The sequence below is a fragment of the Acinonyx jubatus genome, chromosome B4 (genome assembly GCF_027475565.1).
Source record: "Acinonyx jubatus isolate Ajub_Pintada_27869175 chromosome B4, VMU_Ajub_asm_v1.0, whole genome shotgun sequence".
Taxonomy (NCBI): Eukaryota; Metazoa; Chordata; class Mammalia; order Carnivora; family Felidae; genus Acinonyx; species Acinonyx jubatus.
In genome coordinates, this window is record NC_069387.1 from 31,428,933 (window position 1) to 31,450,866 (window position 21,934).

Sequence of the window (21,934 nt, forward strand, 5' to 3'; positions counted from 1 at the left end):
ATCTGCTTAATGTAAATCTGACTTTTTAATCTTGGTGTTGCTATTGTTATAGCATGAGGCTGTTTTGGTCTTTCTTTAGCTGTATGCACCTCTTGGCTTTCAAGGCACAAGTACTCACAGGTTCTGTTCTATGCTCACTTTTTATTTATTTATTTAAAAAATTTTTTTTAATGTTTTATTATTTATTTTTGAGACAGAGAGAGACAGAGCATGAATGGGGGAGGGTCAGAGAGAGAGGGAGACACAGAATCTGAAACAGGCTCCAGGCTCTGAGCTGTCAGCACAGAGCCAGACGCGGGGCTCAAACTCACAGACCATGAGATCATGACCTGAGCCGAAGTCGGACGCTCAACCAACTGAGCCACCCAGGCGCCCCGTCACTTTTTAAATTTAAGTCAGAATTCACTGACTTAGGGTCTGCTGTTCTTTTTTAAAATTAATTCAGTGAAGTTTTATTTACATTTTTTTTTTTGCAATTTGGAATAAAGATGGTTTTAAGTTATAATTAAACATTTACATGTTTATGTGTTTGAATTGGCTCCTACATACAAGTTTAGGACTATAAAGATGTTAGTATCAAGTAGAAAGAAGCCAGATGAAATCTTAATTTAAGTAAGTTTTATTCCTTCCTCTTTTGGCTATGAACTCTTTTTTTTTTTTTTTTAGTTTTCCACCCTTATTTATCTTTCTCTTCTTCATTTATTATGAAGACTTGAAAGTACTACTTTTTTAAATTAAAAATTATTTTTTTACTAAAATCCTCAAATTTTCATCCCACACATAATCTTTTCCTTACTCCTATGATATTAGTAGCTCTAGGGGAGGAGTGCTCAATGGCAATGAGTAGAAGTCACAGATTTTTTAAATACAGGAATTTTAAAGAACTTAATCCCTAGACTAGTTGATATATCATACTGGTTACTGTGATGTATGGTAAGTTGGAGATGGGGAAACCATACTTGGGTTAACACAGACTTGAAACCAAATACCATGACTGTATAAGGATGTACACAGAGACATTTGTATAACCACTAAAACCACCTTAGTAGAGCAATATTTAGTGCATTAATGAATTACACTCTAGACATACTCTTCATGTAAGGTCAGTGTGCTCAACATTCAACCTGTGTATAGAGTGAGCTACTTAATTATGGGGTATAGCTTACCTGAGACTTTAGGAGTAAAAAAAAAAAAAGAAAAAGCTAACTCTCACAGCAACTAGGGCAACTACCCTCTACCCACCATTACTACTACCAATAATATGCTAGCAGGCTTTAATCACTTAATAACAGACATTGAAGTAGAATTTAATTGATTATATAATCTAGCTGTTCAATTTTAATTCAGTTTAGATAATTTTATCAAACTAATGTTTGATGACTTAAAAGAGGAAAATCAGTATGCATATAATCTAAAATAAAAACACTTTTAATTATGCTTGAGTCCCAATTCAGTCTTCGTGGACCAGTGTGAACTCTTCATTGTGATCAGCAGTGTGGCCACAGATACAAGCTTTTATGCCCCAGTTGCATGTGTCATTATAAGAAAACATTAATAAAGCCTAGGTCCCCAAAGTAAAATTAGTAGGAAATACAAAGGTATTTTAACTTCATTAGTTACTAATGGCCTTCAGAGGGGCCTATCATTTTATTTAAAAATGATTAACCAGATGTATCTGGGATTTGCTTTGAAATACTCCAGACCAAAAACAGAAAAAAAAAAAAAAAGTTTGGGAATGAGTGGGCAGGGAAAATAGATGACACAAAATTCTTTGTACTTCTATGTTTGCTAGAAAATTTCCATAAGTTTTAAAAAAATAATTAGGTAGGGTCTCCTGGGTGGCTCAGTCAGTTGAGCGTCCAACTTTGGCTCAGGTCATTGTCTCGTGGCTTGTGGGTTTGAGCCCTGCGTTGGGCTCTTGCTGACAGCTCAGAGCCTGGAGCCTGCTTCGGATTCTGTGTCTCCCTCTCCCTCTGCTTCTCCCCTGATTGTTCTCTGTCTCTGTCTCTCTGTCTCTCTCAAAAATAAATGAACATTAAAAAAAATTTAAAAATAATTAAGTAAAACAAAAGGTGTGACTAAACTCAGTTAATTTCATCATAAATTTTCCTGCTATGTATCTTGATGTGTGTTTACTGAAAGCACATATTTTGCTATCTTTGAATATTTTGTAGCCTAAAAGTTTGCTCTTCAAATCTTGAATACACACACACACACACACACACACACACACACACAATCTAATTCTAGTATCCTAAAACATTGGGAAATCTTGTTAATTGTCAAATGAGAGGTAACATTTTGAATGGGAAGATCTTCTGCCATTTGATAATGCCAAAATCAAGAGGGCCTTTGGTATAAAAAATAAAAGCCAGGTTAAAGTACAAGACTTATCAGTAGAAATGTTCTCCCCTAGAGCTAGGTTGTATGCATATGTGTGTTTAGCTTTATTTTCCACATCTAATTATATAATGACCAGAAAATAAAATGCTGAGAGGAACAAATTCTTGATATATCAACTTTTCACTGTGTAAAAGCAAAGAAGTTTTGATGGGAATTATGAGGAAACATTGAAAAAAATAAGAAAATATGGAAAGAAAAAAGTAAGGGTCTTTGTTATCTATTTCATGTTCTTACCCTCAGCAGCAACTACTCTCGCCTTAGATTTTTTTTACAAAAGGCTAGTCCCAAAGCTTGCTAATTGCATTGGCATTGAAAATTAAGTTGTAGTTAGAACGTAAAGCCATACTTTATTGAATTCTAGATTCAGGAATGGCTCAGTTGTTTATGATACAGTTTGTCACGAAATGACAGCCATCATTCATCGTTAATACACTCAGCTTTGTGCTTCTCCCACACTGTGCATACACGGCCTGTGCCTCTTCTTCTGACACTAAACTGTCAACTGAAAACACACATTCAAATATATGATAACATATGAAATTCATTCACATCCAGGCATGAAGATCTGAGAAAGCAATACCTCCTCTTTTTCTTACTTCTCTTTTAAGAAAGTAGGCATAGTTAGGTTTCTTCCAAACGCTTTTATTTATTATAAAGGGTGAACCCTGAGACCCTTGAAATCTTATTTTTAAAATGTGTACAGAGGGGCACCTGGGTAACTCAGTCGGTTTAACGTATGACGCTTGATTTCAGCTCAGGTCGTGATCTCACAGTTTTTTGGATTGAGCTCCATGTTGGGCTTTGCGCTGTGTGAAGCCTGCTTGGGATTCTCTCTCCCTCTTTCTCTGCTTCTCTCCCCCACTTTCTCTCTCTCTTTCTCTCAAAAGTAAATAAACTTTAAAAAATAAAATGTGTACAGAACATAATGCTCTACATGAGCCAGATGAACAAAAGGCTATTACGTGAGTTTCTCAGCCTCAGCACTGTTGACATTCTATAACTGATTCTTCACTGTTTGTCAGTTATATCCTAATGGTGGCCTGTCAAAGAACAAAAACACAGAGAATGCATCTTGCTGAAACCTTTTGAAAATATTAACCCATCTTTCTCTTAATTTAGGTCCTAGAACTAAAGATTTATCGTTACTCTTTCCAGTAGTTCTGACAGGTTTATACAATCAGGTCTTCACCTAAATGGGCCTTTGCTTAGATCCTGGAAAAAAACGGTAGAGAATAAGTTGGAAATACTGACATACATTCCCCCACTACTGTAACATTCCTGTAAGGCATTTGCATTGATCTATAGGCCTTGTGTTATTCTGATGTATTGTTGCCTTCATTGTAAATCTAGTGAGCTGATTTATATGCGATTTTTTTTTTTTTTGAAGGGTTCTACTTAATGTCTGGTACTTAAACTAAAACATAGGGTCATACTATTTATGTTAAACTATACTGAAGTCTTGGCTATTTTAACAGGAATTGAAATTGAATTAGCAATGAATTGAATTAGAGTAAAATTCAAAAAGAAAACATTTGATCCGTTCTTTAGAAACTTTCGGTTAATATGTTAACTTTTAAACATGGCTGGCAGGTCTCAGTGTTCAGAGGAAGTCTACCTCGTTATCTGCTGCTATGAGCTGCAGTTATTCAGGACATTTGGTAGACATAAATATTGTAGCACAAATTCTTTCAGTGGTTATTTTTTAAGATCCTTTCCAATGTAACATTTTATATTTCATATTTTATATTTCATCACATAGTCAAAATGGTAAAGGTTGCAGTTTTGTAGACTTAAGTTTTAAAACCAAAATATATAGTAATATACGTTCCATTAAAAGCTACTTTCTTTTGATAGGTTAGAAAGTAGTTAGCTGAATGAAGGTATAAATTCATTGTAGTTGTGATGCTCGATAGAATTGCACTGACCGTGTTTTAAGTATTAGAAGAATGCTATTTATCTATAACTAAAAACATCTGGAAGAGTGGAGAAAATCAAGAAGCTGAACTTTCTCCCTGTCTGCATCTCCACTCTTCCTTTTAAATAATTTAGTTGGTTGGATACCATGGAGGAGGGAAACTCTGTGGGTTCTATGTATTTCAAATAATTCTGAATATAACATATCTTCAAGGGTTGATGAGATTTTTCAGAGTGTTTTCCCATGAAGAAGGACCTCCCTATCAATTCAGCATAGAGAAATAAGGGTAACTTGAGAATGAAGAGCGTTGGTAATTAATATGCCCGCAGTATATTCTTCCAATACGGGATTATTAAAAATGAATCTTGAAATTCTCTAATATTTCTTTTCTCTTTCTGTTAAGTTGCTATAGCCCAAGGTGGAACAATCCAGATTTCTAACCCAGGATCTGATGGTGTTCAGGGACTACAGGCATTAACAATGACAAATTCAGGAGCTCCTCCTCCAGGTGCTACAATTGTACAGTATGCAGCACAGTCAGCTGATGGCACACAGCAGTTCTTTGTCCCAGGCAGCCAGGTTGTTGTGCAAGGTACATTTTATTAATCTAATACATTTAGAATACACTGTATCACACCATTTAGTGGTGATTTTATAGTTTTATGAAATATACAGGAGGCAGATTTGGGGTGGGGGGAGGCACTTTAAAAGGCTTGAAGTGGGAATATTTTAGTACGTTAAACAAGCTAAATTATATGATTTTTACTTTTTCGCGGGCTTTATTGGCTCTAAAGAAAGGTTCCAATCAGGGTAGCATGATGGGGAAAAAGGACTTGGACACATGAGAGAATTTTTTAATTAATTAAATATCCTTTCTCTGGGGGTTATAAATATTATACCTAATACGTATTTTTATTACCTGGTCTATGAAGATTTAAGTATCCAGTGCATGGTGCACTGAATTGGGGGTTTTCCCCAGATGTTACACTCAAGTCTAAGTTCTAGACATCTCATTTCAAAACAAATGCTGATATTTGTTTCTCTAGACCATTCCAGGTATCCACTCTATTTCATATGGAAGTAGTGAAATAAAATAGTTGGGATGTAGCCCTAAGCTTTCAGGGTAACCTAAGATTTCAGTTAAATTCAAGTTATACATTGTTTTAATATCATTCATTTGTACTCATAATAACTATAATGTGTTTAATACAACTTGCAAAAACCCTATATTTTAATTTAATAACTCTATTCCTCTTGGCATTTGCTTAGATGTTTGATGTAGCACTAATTTTAAGGGGGATAATATTCATTCTTTTGGTTTGAAAGTCTTGCAAGTATGGAAAAAAAGCAGATTCTGACTGACGAGTCTCTTGATAATTAGCTTTACCCTTAGGTGTTTTGGAGGTTAATGTGGACTATAATAAAAGTATATGAAGAACTGAAGGAGTTCATTTATGGAGTAAAAAAATCCATAGTACTTCCCTAGTATTTTGTTTTCTTTACTTTGTAAAATCAAAATCATCTGTTTTATTTCCCCTGATTCCCATGAACCCTCTATGTCTAAATAATCATAAAAAGTCATCATTTCTTCTAATTTATCTTTTTTTTATGTGGAAAATCTACTGTAAACCTGATATTTTAACATAAGGAGAGCTTTAAAAATGTTTTCTGTTTTGCATAGATCATACAATAATGAGTTTTGTGCTTTTGGGGTTTTATTGAAGGAATCTTCTCTTCTGTAAGCCAAAGACATTTTTCTATATTAGTTATATTAGCTTTATAGCTTTACCTTTCACATTTATGTCCTTAGTCCACCCCAGGTCCACTTCTGTATATGGTATTAGGTGGGAATTCACTGTCATTTTTCTCCACATATGGAGCCAGTTTTCTCCTACTAATGGTTTATCCTTTCCCCATTAACTTGTGGGGCAATGTTAATTATATAGTAAGTTCTCATGTGTTCTCAGATCTGTTTCGGAACTGTCTATTTTGTACTGTTGGTCTCCTTTTCTGTATGCCAGTACCATACTGATTTGTTTTCAGAACAAGTTTCCCTTTTTTATCTTAAAAAAAAAAATTCTATTAGTGCTGATTTAGCTTGTATGACCCATTATTCTTCCATATACATTTAGAACAAATTTGAGTTTCTAAATAATGATACAATAATAAAACCAGCAATGAGGTTGCATTTAACTTATAGATTAATTTAGGGGAAACTGAAGTCTTTTTTTTAATTCAAATATAATTGACATATATCATTAGTTTCAACTGTACTGGTTTGACACTTGTTTAAAATACAGTAAGTGATTACAAGTAAGTCTAGTTAACATCCATCACCACAGTTACAAATTGCTTTTTTCTTGTGATGAGAACTGTTAAGATTTAGTCTCTTAGCAATTTTCAAATAGGCAACATAGTATTATTAACCGTAGTCACCATGCTGTACATTATATCCCCAGGACTTTTTTGTACCTTTTGATCCCCTTCACCCATTTTACACCCTTCCTGCCAGCACCTCCCTCCCCATCTCTGGCAGTCACCAGTCTGTTCTCTGTATCTGAGTTCTGGGTTTTTTGTTGTTGTTGTTGTTGAAGATTCCACTTGCAAGTACCATCATACGGTGTCTTTCCTTTGTCCGACTTCACCTAGCTTATTGCCTTCAAGTTCCACCCATGTTGTCACAGATAGCAAGATTTCCTTCTCTTATGTATAATAATAATCCAGTGTGTGTGTGTGTGTGTGTGTGTGTGTGTGTACACACACTACATTTTCTTTATCCACTCACCTATCAATGGACACTTAGGTTGCTTTCATATCTTGGCTATTGTAAATAATGCTGCAATGAACATGGGAGTGAATATATCTTTTCCAGTTAGTGTTTTTGTTTTCTTTGGGTAAATATCCCGCAGTACAATTGCTGAATCATAGGGTCGTTCTTTTTTTAACTTATTGAGGAACTTCCATACTGCTTTCTATAGTGCTGCACTGATTTACATTCCTACCAACAGCGTACAGGGTGAGGGAGAACTGAGGTCTTCATAATGTTAAACTGACCTGTTCCAAAGCACAGAATGTCTCATTTATGTAGATCTTATTTTAACTTTTTTTAACAGTTGAAAATTTTCTGAATGGAAGTCTTCCATATTCTTTGTTAAGTTAGTTCCTAAATGCTTTATGGTTTTTGTTGCTAGTATGAATGATACATTCTTCAGTAGTTGCTGGTGTAGGTAAATATCACTAACTTTTTAAAAAGTTTTTTTTATTTATTAATCTTGCCAAACTGAAAATTACTTCTAGTAACGTGCATATTCTTTGTGAATCTATCTCTGATAGTATGTGAATGTTTATATCAACTACTAGTAAGATGTTTGTTTCTTCCCTTTCAGGCTTTATTCCTTTTGTTTTCTTTTTTGTCTTTTCCTTTTTTGCCCTTTCCTTTCCTTTTTCTCCCTTCTCTTTAAAATACTGGTGGGTAGGAGTTCCACTTCTATGTTCAATACAGGGTCAGTGGGCATTCTCATGTTCCTCTCTATCACCTTACATCCTGTCATTCCTTTGGAAGGTCACAGCAATTTGTGAGTTCTCAGACCTTTTCTAGATTGATCCCTCAGCAGTATTTAACACGGTTGACTTCTGCTTCCTTCACTTTCCTGATACTGCATTCTTACCATTTTTTCTTCTCTTTCTTCTACATCTCTTTCAGTCTCCTTGGTTGGTCCAGTCTTCTGCTGCTCATCTCTTCAGTGTTAGTGGTGTTAGTCAAGATTGAATCCTGGGCCCTCTTTCATCTGACTTGAGCACTCTGCCTGACCATGGCTTCAGTTCAATGTGACCATGCCCCTGACTCCAGCTGGCTACTTAGAGGTTCCACACACATCTCTTGACTTTTTAAGACCAAAACCACATCCATTTTCCCCACCCCAGTTCTCTTTTGGTTTACCCTATTTCAGCAATGAACTACTGCCCAGCCTGTTGCTTCAGGCTAGAAACCCGTGTGTCATCCCTTCTTCCTCCCAGCCAAACCACACATCTCTCCACCCCTCTCCACTCTGTCCTCATTCTACTTCCGGCTACCGTCCCCTCTGACCTGTCATTCCCTCTGCCAGGTGGCTGCCCTGAAGCTGGTAGTTGTGGAGTAGCTTCCTGATTTTCCTAATCATGCTAGAGGTGGCAGATCCCTTGTTGGCCCAGTTTTTTTGAGAATCGTTCCTGAAAGTTCAGGCTCCCTTTCTTCATCCCTCTCAGTAATTCTGGGAGCTACTAATAATCCTTAAAAACAAAAGTCTCTGCCTTCAACCTTTTCTTTTTTCCATTTTACTCTCACTTCTGCAGTTCAGAGTGGTATTTCTAAAATTCAAATCTAATCATGTCAGTCTCCTGTTCAGAATTCTTCAGTGATTGCCTGTTTCTTGTTAGACAAAGTCCAAAATCTTTAACACCCAAATTGCTGCTTGATCTAGGCCTTGCTTCCTTTACTAGACTTCTCCCTCTTTTGTAATGCAGCTGTGTGCTGGTTTTCTTTAATTTTCCGTGCTGTGCCATGCTCTCTCACCTTTCCAGGGCTTCACACTTAGCCATTGCCCTGACAGTAACACTTATGCCCATCATTTGCAGTATTTGGGCTTCATCTTAGATAGTATGTCCTCCAGGAAGCCTTGCCCGATCCTGCAGATCTGGTTCAGGTAACGTGCGGTCAGTTCCTACTGTACCTTCTTAGACTACGTGAGACATGCTTAGACAGTAACTTCTGTTTCGATAGGGATCCTTAGTACCTAGCACAGTCCCTGGCATATGATAAATGTTTAATAACTATTTATTAAATGAACGTGAAATTCTCTTCTTCTGTGAAAATGTTATTAGTTCTATGTGCTGGTTAACTGAGTTTATCTGGTCCATGGAATGTATTAAAACTTCACTAACAGCAGTAATCAACCAAACAGCGAACTTCCTTCTTTCCTTTCTTTCCTTCACCTTTTTTTATACTAATATTTATTGAACACCTAAGTGCCAATTTAAAGAAATTAGATTAAAGTCAATTTGAAATTTCTGAAATTGGTAATAAAATTGACCAGTACCCTTGAACCCAAACCCTTAGGTAGGGCTGGAATGGAAAAGAGTCTGTCATGGAGCCTCTGATTGGGATCAATGTCCGGGTTGATCTCTAGACTTTCTTACTTAACTACATGTCTTCAGTTCATGTGCTTTGGAGAATTAGTAGAATCTTGAATACTCCCAGAAATTCCACCTCCATCTGAGTATAAAGTCCTGCCTTCATTAAAAAGTGCTTAGTTGAATAAGGCAAAAATGTGGTGGAATGCCCTTTCGTTGGCATAAGGTTAGGTTGAATTCTAATCATGTAAGTGAATGGATTTTATTCAACCCACTAGTGAAGATAAAAGGCCTGAGTGCCGTGTCACTTATTTTTGTGTAGTAGACATGCAAATCATTTCTTTTCCCAGACTATGGTCTGTTATATGGACCAAGACCTAATTTTTTGTCTAACCTTGCCACTGTTAAATCTCCTGTAATGATCTAGCTCTTCATGCACTGAACATTCATTAAGTGATCCAAATAACATTTGGCATTAAAAGAAAAATTATGAGGGGCACCTGGGTGGCTCAGTTGGTTAAGCATTCGACTTTGGCTCAGGTCATGATCTCGCAGCTTGTGAGTTCGAGCCCCGCATCAGGCTCTGTGCTGACAGCTTGGAGCCTGGAGCCTGCTTTGGATTCTGTGTCTCCCTCTGTTTCTGACCCTCCCCCACTCACACTCTATCTCTCTCTGTCTCTCTCTCAAGAATAAATAAACATTAAAAAAATTTTTTAAGAAAAATTATGAGTAGTAATTGTGATTTATTTATGAATTTTTTTTAAATCCCCGAATTCTTTTCACGGGATTTTAACTTAATAAAATAATTGAGCCTCATGAAGTTGCTGTTTTTGTGGGTCAAAAAGATCAAATAGCAAATTCCTGTGGTTCAAACTAATATTTATGGAAGAATGCTACATAATAGTTCTTACATTTGGCACAGTGAATTTTTTAAATGTATTTACTCCTTTTAAGTGAAATTAGCAAATTCTGTGTCACCTTAGGAACAGCTGGATTTTATGGTGCTGTAGCAATAGTACAGCGAATAAAACTGTTAAGTGAACGAAGGTGGATGGATATTTCTTTCTTGATGAATTTAGAAGTGTCTAAGAAATACATTTCTGTATTTCACAATGTTTTTCTGGGCTGATTATCAGGTTTTTGTTGTTTTTAATCTCCATGTTTTTTCTCTTAAGTTACGAAAAATGTAGTTTATACCCTCGTTGTTTTTCTAGAAACCTTGGATAGAACAATAATAAAGAAGTTAGTTGCTCCATAAGAAACAATCTTGGAACTTAATGCTAATGAGTTGGGTTTTTTTTTTTTTGTTTTGGTTTTTTTGCCAGAGCCACCACAGATTTCTATGTAAAAATAAGAAACAAAAACATTAATATGGTTTATTACAGGAAGGTTTTTTATAGGGGTTTGGTTTCATTGAGCTCCTCTGTGACAAAGCAGATTGATGGCAGTGATAGGCTAATGATGTCATTGTGATGTCAGTTACTCCTACTTATCCTGCACATGCTTGCTAGTTTGGAACACTGTATGTGGACCTGTGATAGGGGAGGCAAGACAGTTCTGTATGCAGAAGCCCATCATGGCTGTAACTGGAGATGAAACAGGTAAGGATTTTAAAGAGATTTAAATTCTGATTTTTTTTGAAGTTTAGAAAAATGAGGACCCTCAGTGTTTCAAAAAGTGCTAATTTTCTATTAGCTGAGGGGTAAGAAGTTTCCTTTAATATGTATCTGTATGTATTCAACACACTCTGTTAAAGCATCTTAGCGTAAGTGCTTCTTTGCTCAGCATATCGTTTGTTTGACCAAGGCAGTAATCCTGTCTCTCGTCTTCCACATACTGCTTTACTAAAATAAACTGTTACTTCATCTGCAACCTGTTGCAAATCCAATGCAGCTACAAATTAAACATACGTAGTGTTCAACTTGTAAAAAATTAAGCTTCCGATTTCATTGTTGTGTACAAACGTTGCTCCAAAACAGAATAGGAAAACCCATCGTGTTAGGGGTGTTTGTGTGCCTCCTTGTTTCTTTCCTCCTGTATTTAAAATGGTCTGTACCTCAGCTAATCGAGTTCAAAGGGCTGACGTCACTACATTTCCTGGAATCGTGTTCCGCAGGGAAGTGGAAAAGTTAAACTCCAAGCGAGCTGCACATTGACGTCAGCCCGGAGTCATGCTGTGATTTAGTCAGTTCCTTTCTGCTTTGTCAAGTGCTGCTGACAGATTTAGAGCTGTTAACTAGCTCGCCGCTGCCACTATCTCCAAGATCGCTCTTAGACTGAATAGCTTTTCTCGTAAGCCTTACTTTAACATTTCTCTTGATCTTGAGGTAAGTATCTGCTTGACGAGGGGGAACGCTTTGTGAAACCTGTAATGCTTGGCTGAGCAGAACTCCGCAGCCGTCTGTCCCGCTGTGGACGTACGTGGGAAGGCTGAGCCTCCTGCTCAGGCCGCCCCGCACGTGCCCGGGGAGAGGTGGGCTCAGGAGCTTGAGGGTTTCCGTACCCTTTGGTCGCTCCCGGCACTTACTAGTCAGAGTGCCCTCTCGTGCTCAGTCAGGGAAGTGCTGGGCTTAAATTGTTTCCCACCCCGTCACAGCGCTTTAAAGTTGTGATCCGAAATCCTTCCGTGGTTTGCTTTTCTTAAGTACAGGTAATGATTCTGACTTAGTTACTAATATCCTGTATGTGGTTGCATCGTTGTTTATTCAGGGATGTCTCATTTCTAACTCTGTTCTGAATTTGCACTTGAATTCCTGTGGAATGGATGATTATGAACAGCTTCACCACGGTTTAGTTTTTCAGAGTTAGTGGGTCTCGGTTCTCTTCCTAGATGAGAACATTCCATTGTTTTGAGCAGCTAAAACCGGTATTAAAGCGTTTTGAAAATTATCTTGAGGCACTATTATTTTTCTCAGGAGTTTTTATGAAATTTTAGAGAAGCTATAGATTACAGAAGTTCTCAAATAACAAATTTATTGTAAGATATAGATGGACTTAATCTCAAATACTGCATGTCATATGCTAGAAGCAAAAGGCATTTTGCGCATATGTTTATTTGCTAAAAATTTTAATTGGTTTATATCTTTCTTACTAACTTTTAATTCCAATTCTCATGTCTAACCATGAGAGAAAAGTAAAATATAAAAGATTTGAAAATACACAGAATATATTTAAAGATGAAAGTTAAAGGTAAAAATTTGCATATATTTTTAACCATTGTTTGTAAATAAGTGAACATTTTTATACATTTATGTGACAAAATGAGCATACACCATCCTTGAATGGACTTCTTTTCACAGTTTTTTTCATAATGGTTAAACATGAGTTACTTTTTCCAAATTAAAAATTTCCAAATGCTAAAACTAAAAAATGTCAAACTTTTTTCACAAGACCTCATTTAGTTTTGGAAATCATTATTTTTAGAATCTGATTAGTTTTCACAGAACCAATTCTATTTTGAAATGCTGTTTAAAAATGAGAAACTTTTTTTTTTTTTTTTTTGAAGAGCCCAAAGAGCATAGGGTTTAAGAGACTTTTTTGAAAGAATAGTAGAGCAGCTTTAGGACCCACCTTTGGATTATATCATTTTGGGCTACTTGTGTGGATTGGTGAACCAAATGGACTGATCTAAGATATTTGGCTTATGCACTTTTTTTACCATGGCCCACATTTTATATCATGATGCAGTAGACCCGTGTGTGTGTGTGTGTGTGTGTGTGTGTGTGTGTGTACATAAAACAAATTTTAAAAATAATGCTTATCTTTACATATAGTAAAGATGATGTACTTGTACTTTTCTATTTTTTTTTAATTGCTATTCTTGGCCCATGAAATTGATTTTATAGCTTACTAATGGGCTACAACTTGTAGTTTGAAAAACTGATGTAGACCAAAATCAGGTTCCTAACAATGACTGGTCTGGGAAGAGTTTTTATGAGTTTTTAATGTTTAAAATTGAGAGAGAAAGAGAGAGCACAAGCAGAGGAGGAGCAGAGAGAGAGGGAGACACAGAATCTGAAGCAGGCTCCAGGCTCTGAGCTGTCAGCACAGAGCCCGATGCGGGGCTCGAACCCATGAACTCCCAACTCATGGATCCTGACCTGAGCTGAAGTTGGACACTTAACCGACTGAGTCACCCAGGAGCCCCTAGGAGTATTTACTTACAGGATCATAGAATCAAAGGCAGAAAGCGAATATCTAAGGTTTATAGAATTGTATTATTGATTCTTGGGTATAGTCTAATTTTTTGTTAGAAATAGTTTTTGGCTTTATTCATAAACTGATTATGTTAAGAGCCTAATTCCATATGTTTTAGTCTCTGAGTCTAAAAAATTCTAATATGTTGTATTCAGCCTGGATTTCTGAACTGTTAGAAACAAACGTTCCAACTTATTCATATTTGTAAAATAATATCTTAGTTAATATTTGAAGCATGAGAATAAGAATACATTTCACCTTGTGAAAGGAGGGTACTCGAAAAGGTTTTTGTTTGGGAATTTTCACTTAAAGAATGGTTTGGATTAGGTGTAACAGCTTAAAGTTGGTAGCAAAGCAAGTTATAATTATGTTGTAAGTGGGAAAAAACCCCAAGTCATTTATCTACCTTAAGTTTTAATTAAACTCCAAATGTGTATGGAGGGTTTACTGACATTTCTATTGTGCTATTTTCCCACTATTTTTGAAAAAATTTCAGTGAAATATAATTTGGGATGATTGTAAAACTCTGCCTGGTTTTATTTGCCTATATGACTATATCACCTAATAAAATAATTATACTTTGCATTTATGTAAGCATTAAAATAAAAAAATAACAATGTTGCAGTATACATACAAATACAAATGTGGTCAGTGCTATCAAAGAAACTATCAGATCATGAGAGACCTATAGGAAGCAGGTAATATAGGTTAAGGTAGGCCTCACTGAAGAAACTATATTTAAATACCCAAAAGGAGAAGCATTTTCCATGTATTCTTACTGATGCACTCCGAGCAGATACTATTATATTCATTTTTTGTATAACAACATGGATCAGTGTGGTAAATAACTCTTCCAAGTTTACAAAGCTAACAAGTGGTGAACCAGTTTGGATCTTCAGACTTCCAGAACAGACCTTGTCTCGTTCTGTTTCCACAGAACATTCACACAGAACATTGCTCCACAAAGGTCACCTGAGAAATTAATCCAAATGTTAGATGTTAATGTTAATGTTAATGTTAATGTTAATGTTAGATGAGTTACCTACCACAGAATACTACATGCTAGTTATAAAACATACAAAATTAGGTTAGCATCATTTTAAGTAGTCAAAGTGGATTTTTTCTAGAGTATTTATTATTACTCTCATAGGACAATAGAGTGTGTATTTGCTATGATATAGAACCTTTAATTTCAATATTTATAATTTCTCATCTACGCAAACTTTTTTTGACTCAAGATTTTCACTTAAACAATTGAGGAAGTTCCCTCTATGTACCTTAAAGTAAAAATATTTAATGGCTTAATTCTTTGTGGTCTATGTGTCATAGTTATTGTAACAAATTTGAAAATGTTCAGTGTTTAAACAGTCATGTTTATATAGGGTTTAATTTTCCTGGGAAAAGTAGAGCAGTGGAGAAGGGACAGTCTCTGACAGTGTGAGACACCAGGCAAGGACACAACTGATTTGCACATTGGGAACACTGGTGTGGTTGTAGGAGGGGAGCGAACCAAATGAGAAGAGTGAAGACATCAGTAGCTTCTTGGAGCTACAGAAAAAGTCCCCCGCTTTATAAGTATGACTTCAAACTTACCTCTATTGCTTGTTCCTTAGGTATAGTTGGGATTAGGGACACCTAGCAAAGTGACACATGAAGGTAGGAAGCTCCATTTATAAGAATGTTGTTATTCAGTTAGTGTGCTCAGTACTGCAGAGATCTCGATAAGATATATACACAAGCAAGATCACCACCATTTGGGATGCGGAAAAGTTGTTCCATTTTGAAAGCTATCAGGATAGGCATTTGGCTGAATTTCTTCTTACTGTCTTTGTTAGGAAGAAACAAACCCCTCTTTGACTTGTGAGGCTTTTCATTGTCTTATTACCAGTCTGATGAGCTTGCACCATTTGGTTATTTGTGTTTCTCCACCTTTGAGGTTCCATTCTAAATGATTATAAACATTGAAAAGGACATTTTATATTATCTTTTAATAACTTATTTTCTAAAGGAATATAATACAGCATAACAATTTTTAATAGGCATATTTCTGGACAAAATAAGGAATAAGAGCCATACATTTCAATCATTCTATTACCCAGGTTTGTTAGAAGGGAAACTCCAGGGGAAAATATATTTATGGGTGTTATATGCCTTTTAACTAATATACAGCATAAGCATAATTTGGAACATTGTCTTTCAGAACTTAAGGAAGGGAAGAGGAAGGGAACTAACATTTGCTGAATGCCTACCATGTGCCAGGCACTGTGCTAGACACTTTGACATACATTACAGGGGTTATTGTGAGTATTAAATGAGATAATGTATCCCCATTTTACAGATGAGGAAACTGAACTTGCCCCAAGTCACATGGCTGGTAAGTGGCAGAGCTGGAACAGAATCCAGACTCCAAATCCCGTGCTTTTTCTCCTATACCGTGTTTATAGCTTGCAAAGAGAGGTATGAAGTTAATGACCAAAATTGAGAGTTCTAGGAATTTTCTTTTCCCATGAAATATTGATACTAAACCTAAAACACACTAAAAAATTCATGTCAGGATAGTTGGACATATACTATAGTTAGAACTCATCTGCTTCTCAGGTGCCAGATGACTAGTATCTAAGGGAAGAGTAGGAAATAATGCCACTTTGAATAAATACAGAGCATCTTGTAAGGGCTTCCCCTGTCTCAGTGTTAAAGACTTAAAGACTTAGCTATAATAACAGCTAATAATAGTCTTAAAATAATAAGACTGCTTATTTTAAACATTCAAATGACAGTGGGCTTGTTCAAAACCCTGGGAAGTTCAAAATTTACTTTGTAGTGTATGTGTAAACCCATCAAGCATCCATTATATGCCAAGTAGCATGCTAGATTATAGAGAGTACCCAAGTAAAAAAAAGATATCCTTGACTTGTATTTAAAATTTTTATTGCCTTAGAATAAATTAGTATGTAAATATCTTTTTCTTATTATCTTCAGTCATAACTGTAAAGCCCCCACTGATGACTCATTTATTTTCAGAAATAATGTATACAGTGAAGTACTAGAACAAAAAATAATGTGGACACTTTTAGTAGTTAGATGGAACAGAAATTGGCCTCTATAGGAGTACAGAGATAAGACTGTGTCATCAAAGAATGTAAGATGGTTCTTTGAACTGTGATTCTAGGTATCCAGTCTACTTTAAATTACCACTGAATTCATACTTCTGGAAACTGAAGTTAACTAAGAGAAAAACTTTTTTTTGTCACTTGTTTCAACAACAACATTTTTTGACATTTGGATTTTCTCAAAATAAGAGATTCTCTTTGCCCATATCTTTTTAATGTATTTACTAAGATCATAGTTGAATATATGGAATTCATCCATTGACATTTACTCTGTGACCACTAAAAGTGTACCATCATATAGATTCTTTGGGATATTACAGACATTTCTTAATTCCTACTAATTAATACTAATTCATATTTCTGTCATAAACTACTGAGCTACAATCTGATTTTTATTGAAGGAGATAAATATAGAGTATGTCTCAAACATTGTAATAAAACCCAATATATTAGCTGACATCGCAGAACTAATACATCTAAATATATCATCCCCTTCCAAGTTATCATTTTGAAGTGGTATTTTATTTCCCTAGCTGTTGGCTCAAAATCTTTTATTAAAAATTTTTTTAATGTTTATTTATTTTTGAGAGAGAGAGAGAAAGAGAGAGACAGAATGTGAGCAGGGGAGGAGCAGAGAGAGAGGGAATCCGAAACAGGCTCCAGGCTCTGACCTGTCAGCACAGAGCCCAACACAGGGCTCCAACTCACAAACCGTGAGATCATGACCTGAGCCGAAGCCGGACGCTCAACCGACTGAGCCACCCAGGCGCCCCTCAAAATCTTTTAAGCATACTTGTTTTGAACTGCTTTTATCCTCCATGGTACCAAATTTGGTCCTTTGAGGGTGGTTTCAGCTTTTGGAAACAGGCAAAAGTTTAGAACCATTTCTGGTTTTAAGACCAATGAATGAACTTTATTTTTCATGTGTGAGCTATACCTGCCCCCCTTTTTTCCTTTTTAAAAAAAATATATATATCCTTAAACAAACTTTTATGGATCATATAAGCATTCTGCTCTAACTTTATAGTACAGAAAATAGCAGATGTATACAAAAGGAGAGAGAGAGTATAATGAACCCCTCTGTACCTTCCCATTAATTTTGTTGCACTTCTCTGTGACCAGTGTGTGTGCAAAAGAACAACCCAGACCAAGGTCTGCATCCACGCTGCCTGCAAATGTCAACATGATGACATGTAAACTTCTCATCCGTCACTGGCTATTGTTCCAGTTTTAGAAAGTCTGTGTAGCCTCCAGCTGTTCTATTGTTTCAACCTTTATTATCCCATAACCTTCTTCCCTGGATGTGGGTAAAGAGAAAAGAGGACAGAACAATGCAATTCTATGCTCCATTCTATCTCCTCTGACAATGAGATTAAAATATAAAAAATCTTTAGTCAGCAGTTTATAACTGTTTATAAAATTATCTTCTTAAATATTTCCAAGCTGTAAGATAATATGGCATAGAATGAGATATCTGTGTATATAGTATTTTAAATAGTCACAAAAACCAATTTAGGATTTTCCCCAAGTTTATTAATAGAGACTTTGCTGGTGATCATTATATTTATCACAGTTACTATTAATCACCATTGTTTTTCAAATTATAGAAGGAAGGGGCAGTGCAACCTTATAAATGGTATTTTTGTTAATTTTATGAAGACCGTTAAGTGATCTTCCCCCAAAGCCATTTTTAAAATTTTTTTCTTTATTTTTCACCTAATTCTTAAGCTCTTTGGTGGGGGGGGGGGACTGGCATTTACCCAAAAGGAGCACACAGACTAGTTTTTGACTGACCCTTTAAATTGGTTGGCTATTTTCAGTGATAATATTCCATTTAAGTGGAAAAAGTCTGTGTCCCTTTGGTGTAAAAGTTCAGTTCTTACTCAATAGTTAGAATACATTTTAATGAAGCATGGAAGTGATGTGTTTTATATTTTGATTGGCATTGGTTCAGGCCAATTTTTGTAGGATTTAATAACTTTAAAAACTCTTTTTCTTGCCTTTAGCTTTGAGACAGCATGAATTTTGTAATATGTCGGAGTGTCAAATTAACTCTGGACAATACCTTCTCAAAGTTGAAACAGTGGTGGTAGAAACATATTTCATCACTTAAATCCATCTGTCTTTTCTAGGAAGCTATGTTTATTGTAGTAGAAAAGCAAATTTTGAGTATAAATTAGGAAACTTGGAGGACTTTAGTATTCAATCTGAATACTAAGTAAATATTAAGTCTGTCATTTGACTATGATTGTACTATAATTGGAAAACCTTTTAAATGAATACGTAGAAATATATTATTTTCTCAAGAAACCCTCAAAAGACAAAAATTATCATTCCCCAGAGAAACTAGATTTAAGTAGAGCTTTGCTGTTTTGTTTTTTATTTTGTTTTGGTTTTTAAACTGAAAATATAGTAAGCTAGTATTTTCCTTCCCGTACCTCACTCATCTGGTAGTAGGACTTGTATTTAAAGACATTCAGTAACTGTTTCAGGCCTGATATAGGGTACAGGAAGACCTCTTATCTGGAATATTCAGAGAATGGAGATATTCTGCTTAGCTAAAATTTTTGCAGTGGTATGCTAGAACCAGCTCCCACTGGTATGTAGAGTGATTATTAAATTTTCAGGGTTTTTGTAAGCTGGTTGTAAAAAGAGCCATTGTTAAAGATTATATATAAAGAAATACATACATATTTAATAAATAAGTTACATTAAAAAACAATGAATACTCAAAACTTATCACTTCTCATAATTTTATCTCTGCTCTTGAGGTTATTTACATGTGTTTTATCTGTATGTGCTACTTACTGTGTATGTCTTCCCATCTCTACATTCCGGGAGGCCACCCTGCTAGCCTGAAATTGGCCATGGTGAAAGTATTTCCGTCATACGCATTGATAAACAGGTCAGGACTGTTTTCCCCCAGAGAGCTGGTTATTAAACATTTGTCAGCATACCACTGAGTTTAGGCTAAATGAACTATCAGTTGAAGCACTCTCTACTTTAGCCTTTGATAAACACCTTTCTAAAATGCACTGGGATGTTTTTCTACCTTAAATGTATAGAGCATGCTGAAGATTATTGTTCCAAATTGTTCCAGGTGTCTTTGATACCTCAGACTTCTTTAATGCTCAGAATAATCATCTTAAACATTAGCAAGTTCACCTCTTATGACATGTAAAAAGAAATATGTTATTTCCAGGTCAATTTTATATAAAATATCAAGTTGTAAATTGTTTATATAAATTTGTAATATTTCGTTTCATTGCAGCAGCCACTGGTGACATGCCAACTTACCAGATCCGAGCTCCTACTACTGCTTTGCCACAGGGAGTAGTGATGGCTGCCTCACCAGGAAGTTTGCACAGTCCCCAGCAATTAGCAGAAGAAGCAACACGCAAACGAGAGCTGAGGCTAATGAAAAACAGGTAGGATGTTTCACTGGGAATCAGGAACCACTTACTGGGCACATAATTTATTGCTGTGGGGCTTTTAAAGAAATTGCTTTTTCTAAGCCATTTCTCCCAAGTTAACTGTTATGTGGCATATTTGGGTTTGTGCTCTGCATGTGATGGTAATTAGATTATCTTCTAATGAGAGTGCCTAGCCATGAAACCATGGTACATCCTTATGTGTCATAAGGGTAATGTGTGAAAGATACATTAATGTTTTTAATCATGATGGAAGTACTTTATTACAAATAAAGATTTTTTTTAACTTGGTACTTACTTTGTGAAGTAGGCAATGAGTATAATTTTTTAGTTTCTTTATGGGCAAAATAAATGTGTGAGTTAAGCATTTCTAAACCTTTTAGGGGCACCTGGCTGATTTAGTCATAGAGTCTTAATCTTGGGGTTATGGGTTCAAGCCCCATGTTGTGGGTAGAGTTTACTCAAAAAAATAATTAATTAAAAATCTTTTCTAAGCCTTTTATATGTAGTTTCCTTCTTTTTAAAAAATTTATTCTTGAGAGAGAGAGAAAGAGAGACAGAGCATGGGCTGGGGAGGGTCAGAGCAAGAGAGGGACACAGAATCTGAAGCAGGCTCCAGGCTCTGAGCTGTCAGCACAGAGCCCGACGCGGGGCTCAAACTCACAAACCGCGAGATCATGACCTGAGCTGAAGTTGGGTGCTTTACCAACTAAGCCACCCAGGCGCCCCTATGTAGTTTCCTTTTATCTAGTTTGTAACTTTGTTGGTTCTCTGTTATACTGAAATACATACTAATTCTGATAAATTTTAGTCAAGTGCAAATACAAAGCAACAAAGAAATAAAATTACTCATAGCCCTATCATCTAGAGATGCCTATTAATGTTATAGTATATGTACTTTCAGTTTATGCTGTCTCCTTTTCTCACTCATTCTTGTACCATGTCTCTGTATTTTTATTTTTTAAACAGGAGTATGTCCTAAAAATGCTGTTTTCCAAAATTCTTTAATTTGACTTGTATATTTCTTGGTTAAGTTTTTATGATGGAAAATGGTGCAAATTAATCTGATTTTCAAAATGAACAGAATAGTGTAAGAGTTCTCTCAGTTAAGTCTTGTTGCCTTATTCCTAATAATGTTCTCATTGTAAGAACACAAAACATTTCAGAGATCATGTGCTTACCTATGACCAGGACCACATGGCGGTAGTTTGTTTAGTAGGCATTATTAGCAACCTAGTTAATCTAGAAATTGTGGCCTCTGAGCCGCTATGATTCAGAAACAAGTGGTGACTTCCTAACTGTCCTTTGTAACTGAATGTGAACCAGTAGCAGCTATGTTCAGTTTACTAACAGCCCTTAAAATGTCACATTTTTATACATTATAGGACTCCTTAAAGTGGCTTCAGTTCCCAAGCAAATTAATTATCACAGACCACTAGGTGGAGTTTTGTACAGATTATCAGAAATATGATTATTCAGATATACACATCTTTCCCAGTGCTTGTTCCAAATTAACTAAGTCATGCTGGATTCATATTTTCCATTGTCAGTGTTTTGCTCAGAAATCCTGAAGGAGCTGAATGGATGGGGCTCACATGGTATCATCCATAGTTGTTTTATGGATGGTCTCTAACTCAGATGTGATGGAGGAATATGAATATTATGAAACTGTACTTTCAAAGGTCTCTGGAGCTGTGAACATAATTGCTTGTGTGGTCACAGCAGGAAGTTGTGAAGTTCAGTTAAGAAATATAAAATGTGATCATAAT

The 21,934-nt window shown here is 35.8% G+C and overlaps 1 protein-coding gene across 32 annotated transcripts in view; it reads left to right on the forward strand.

The window, feature by feature from the left end:
- The window catches only part of CREM (cAMP responsive element modulator), a 71,585-nt gene that overhangs the window by 45,131 nt on the left and 4,520 nt on the right, over positions 1-21,934 (forward strand). For 11 of the 32 annotated variants that reach the window (XM_053225520.1, XM_027073816.2, XM_053225522.1 and 8 more), the window contains 3 exons: positions 4,722-4,910; positions 15,963-15,998; positions 20,006-20,162. In XM_053225520.1, the coding sequence (XP_053081495.1) occupies positions 4,722-4,910; positions 15,963-15,998; positions 20,006-20,162 (382 nt within the window). The other 21 variants (XM_027073817.2, XM_027073818.2, XM_027073814.2 and 18 more) reach the window with 11 other exon arrangements.